Raw genomic sequence first — 4,465 nt, 5'->3', positions numbered from 1 at the left:
GTTCTGTCAACATATCAACTCCACACATGTACCACAATTTTTTCCTTGCTTGAACAGCATTTTGATTTTTTGATAATAAAAAAGCAAAATATGTCGAAAATGATGCTTTTGATCTTCCATGTTTGATGGGACACAAAAAATAAACAACTGCACAAAATCAAACAAAATTTTTTACAAATAAGCCTTAAAATGCTAGCTGTCAAAATATATAATGATAATACGGTTTAAAATGAATATGGCGAAAAAAATATGATAATCCGTCTAGTGGTAAAAAAAACGAACTTACTTTCCGAACAACCTAATAAATTCAACTTCTGTATTACACAATTAGCGTAATTAATTAAAAATTTCTAGCTAACATCTTGCCATGTTATAAGAATATTTATAGAGATATTAGAAGAAAAAATAAGGCTTAAAAGCCTTTTTTTCCTTCTAACATCTCTATTTAAAAAAAAAATAATAGTATTAAAGTGTTTTCACAGTTATCATAGATAAATCTTTTCTTGCCTGTCTAATAATAATGGTCCATAGTTGATCTTTCTGACCAAACTATTCCTATTTTCTTTCAGAATTTTATACCTCTGTATTGCAGAAAGTATATTTATTTTCTATAAATCAATTTTCTTTACAGTTACATCTGGTAGAGATGTGGATGATTCCACCTTCCAATTGTGAAATGGAAGAAATCCAGAAACTATTTTTTAAAATCTTATTAAAAAAGATAAGTCCAAAAGAGCCTACATATGATGCCAATGCAACTGTAAAAGTTTGGAACTTAAGTCCAGCAATTCTCTCTAGATTTGCCTCCTCTTGTATTCCATTTCTTGAAATATATTGTGATCATCTTGTTTTCTGTGCACAAAAATTAGAATTACAATATATTAAAAATGACTTTCAATGGCTATCCAGGTAAAATTTCATACTTTACAGATTATTAAAAGATTATTTTAAAACATCATTTAACGGAACTTTAAAATTTTAGAGAGGGAGGAAGAGAATGTCTTAACTACAGTGACATTGTCACCCATTTTAAAACTCTGTGGAATAGCCAAGGTGAAGTGCATGAATATGTTTCAAGATTATTATTACAGCTTTCTGCCGGATCAATCTGTTCCATTTGGGAAGATGTAACAAATGAAATAAAGCAATTTGTGAAACTTTAATTATTGTTATTTTTAAAAATTTTTTAATAAAAAATATTGAAAGACAATGCGATTACTAAGAGGTAACTCGCTCCAAATCATCGGTAAACAGAATTTTTATATTATACCAAAAAATATCCCTAAAATCGAAGATTTTATATCCTGAGATTGCTGTTTTGCTTTGCGATTTTAAATCCATTTTATTTCAGAATCATAAATTTCTTCGAAAATATTCACAAATTTCATATATAGTAAAAACACTCAAAAATAAATTTAAAAATATAAGTTATGTCTTCCCTAACCCGTAATCAAGTGATTTAAAATTGCCGGAAGAGGTTGACAATTCCAGTTTTTTCTCTGTGCTTAGCCTCAGAAACTTGAAATTGTTTACATTTTTGAAAGAAATTAAGTAATGTACATTCATATCCTGTTTAAAATGCACACTTAACGAATACAATTTCAATACAAAATGGCGAAATACTTCGAAATTATAGGAATTGTGCCTAAATTCACTACACCCGTTGCAAATTTTTCCAAAATTCGAACACCGCAACAATAATTAACTATTGGTGAATTTACAAGAACTATTTTAAAAAATATCTTAAATTAAAAATTGACTCTTAAATATGAATTACATTCACCGCTTTAACGGCGAAAGACGGTGTTATCCAGCTTGTTCTATAATCGACTGTAATGATGCCAACTCGAATTTCCCTCTAAATTTAGAGGGAATTTGCGGGAGAAATAATTTGGCGGAAAATGTAAAGTCTATATAGGTTAGTGGAATTTTCAAAAGTCAGATAAATCATACGCGAGAATATGGCGGCGAGATCCGGAGCACGTTGCTTCATCACATGTTGCATTTGCTCGACTGTGCCCAGGCTGCTTGCTCCCTAAAGTAAAAATTTGTGTTTCTTTTTAAAAAGTATTGTACCTGGAGCAAAACTATTTAGCGGAACTCTATTGGTTTTAGGGTAATTTCGGGTCTGTTTAGGGGGTTTCTACTAGTGATGTTACGAATAGTGATTTTGCCGAATACCGAATATTCGACTACGCTCTCGGCCGAAGCACCGAATGTTCGGCAAAATATGTGTACGTTTTGCTGGTGACAGGTTACGACCTGTCTCATTGCGGTGGGTGCGGTAGCGACACCGCGAGCGCATTTGTTTTATTTGAGAATAGATCGTGTGACGACATGCATTATTTGTTCATTGTTACATCAAATTGTGTTACTAATAGTCCTTATTATTAAAGAATATCACTGTTTGTATCACTTTATATGAAAATTGTTCGCCTAGATCGGACGGCAGACCTATACAAGTGATGGTCAGCAAACGCAAAACAGTATCCAAGCCTGACAGAATTCGCTAAGATTTATCTATCGTCTCCCGGCAGTAGTGTATATAGTGAGAAGCTATTTTCAGAAGCAGGTATAGTTTATGAGGGAAAGAGCAATCGTTTGCTATCAACAAATGCTGAAAAAATTTTCATTCATCACAACTTACTACTGATAGATTTTAAGTATTAAATGTAATAATTTGTGATTAAAATAAATACGTTTTTTGAGTAATATATGCGTTTTTTTTCATGATTTGGTATTCGGTATTCAGCCGAATAATATGCAACATTCGGCCGAATACCGAATATTAAAAAAATAGCCGAATAGGCCGAATACCGAATAGTAGCCGAATATTCGTGGTATCTCTAGTTTTTACGACAGAATGTTGACAACTTTTTTCAGGGATTTAAAAGGTAAGTTTAGAGTGCGGAATAAGAAGTAGAGTTTTTCAATATTGGCTCTCTTCGCCCTGTGGGTACATTTTTTTAGACAGAATGGGAGCTGTTTAGATGGCGAAGGCGATATGATGTTAGCCTACAGCCATGGAGACAGTGGTATATCCACGATCTGAACTAGATGGGGGGCAATTCATATTAGTTTCGAGGAATTGGGGAGAAGAGTGAGATTTCACGACAGATGGCTCTAGTCTAATACTAAATTGATACATCTGTGCTGTGTGTCTGTGTGTCTGTGTGTCAATTACTACACTAAATTTTCTTCTAGGGAAGATCAGCTCTCCTCCCTGCCCCTCGCTAGGTACGCTCTTGCACGAAGACCTCAAAACCTGTACCTCTGGCGGGTGGAAAATTCTCAGGAATTTTTCGGAGGTAGTCTATTCCGGATATGTCGAGCCATTTCTTATCACCCGCCCACCTCATTGTGGGTATGTGGGCCAGGCCCCGACATATCCAAAACAGATCGTCTATAAAAATACATGGGATTGTCTGCCCTGGCACTCCAGAACGGCATGCCGATGTCTTACCGTTTCAAAGGATTGAAACTAAAGGAAAGAAATTATTTAATGAAAGGAAAGAAATTATTTAAAAATAAAGAGAATTTATAATTTTTTTTATCTTATCAAAATAGAAAATTTTAAATATTAATTTTTTTTATGCTCGACCAATTCCATACACCAGGTGGAGTTTTGTTTCGAAAGCATGTGCGAGTTACAGAATGAAATTGATATAATATTTCATACATTGTGAATTTTATATTTTTTTTTTAGTAAAAATGGAAGTAACAACGCGGTTATGTTTTCGCCAACTAAAGCATTTTAAACTGTTAAAACTTCAGCAGTTTACGTACAGACCAATATTTCCTTTAGCAATGCCAATTTATTTCCAGGTAAGAGCAAAGTGTCAGTTGAGCTAAACTTTTACTTGATTTTCAAAAGTGATAGTTTGCATTCGCAACGTATTAATTTAATCAAGTTTTAATTTTTAGTATTTCATAAACATTATTCTCAACTTCAAAAGATTTTTTAGAATATAATTATTCACTTTTCTTCTCTCTGGGTATTTTTCAATCATTTTTCCAATTAAAGTTTTACAAAAATTCAGATCTTTGTTTTTTAAGAAAATGAAAAATTAAAATAATTTATTAAATTTTTATCTGAGTCTATTAAAATACAAATACATTTGGTATTACTAATTTTTGAAATTATTTTCACTTTCTATATGCACTCAAACCTACCACCCGTCCGGTTTTCACCCAGAGAATCCGGGAATTGACTTGCTGTTCGGGTGAACTATTAATTTTGTCCGGGAATTTTGTAGAAATTGTGAAATTACGATGAAACAAAGTTATTGCAAATATTTTTACAAATTTACACTATTTTAACAGCAAAAGAACTCTCTCACTGAAATTCGTCTGCAATTCTGCCATGTTAGTCTGTTTATGCCAACACGTGGTGTGCAACCTGTTGACTTTTTTTTTTTGCATGTATAACCATACACGTCTCCAATATCCAATAGAGCTAAGTTAT

General features: G+C 32.7%; 1 protein-coding gene across 1 annotated transcript; it reads left to right on the top strand.

Annotated features, from left to right (window-relative positions):
* Positions 1-659: 659 nt before the first annotated feature.
* LOC111616991 lies at positions 660-1,271 on the top strand. The gene is made up of 2 exons (XM_023358337.1): positions 660-909; positions 983-1,271. Exons 1-2 carry the CDS (start codon positions 677-679, stop codon positions 1,161-1,163), a joined length of 414 nt encoding a protein of 137 aa, XP_023214105.1. The 5' UTR covers positions 660-676; the 3' UTR covers positions 1,164-1,271.
* The last annotated feature ends 3,194 nt before the right edge of the window (positions 1,272-4,465 follow it).

The sequence above is a fragment of the Centruroides sculpturatus genome, unplaced genomic scaffold (genome assembly GCF_000671375.1).
Source record: "Centruroides sculpturatus isolate CEXI.00-Female unplaced genomic scaffold, Cexi_2.0 scaffold4463, whole genome shotgun sequence".
Taxonomy (NCBI): domain Eukaryota; kingdom Metazoa; phylum Arthropoda; class Arachnida; order Scorpiones; family Buthidae; genus Centruroides; species Centruroides sculpturatus.
Note: the sequence above shows the minus strand (reverse complement) of the source record. Positions and strands in the feature narration are given on the sequence as shown.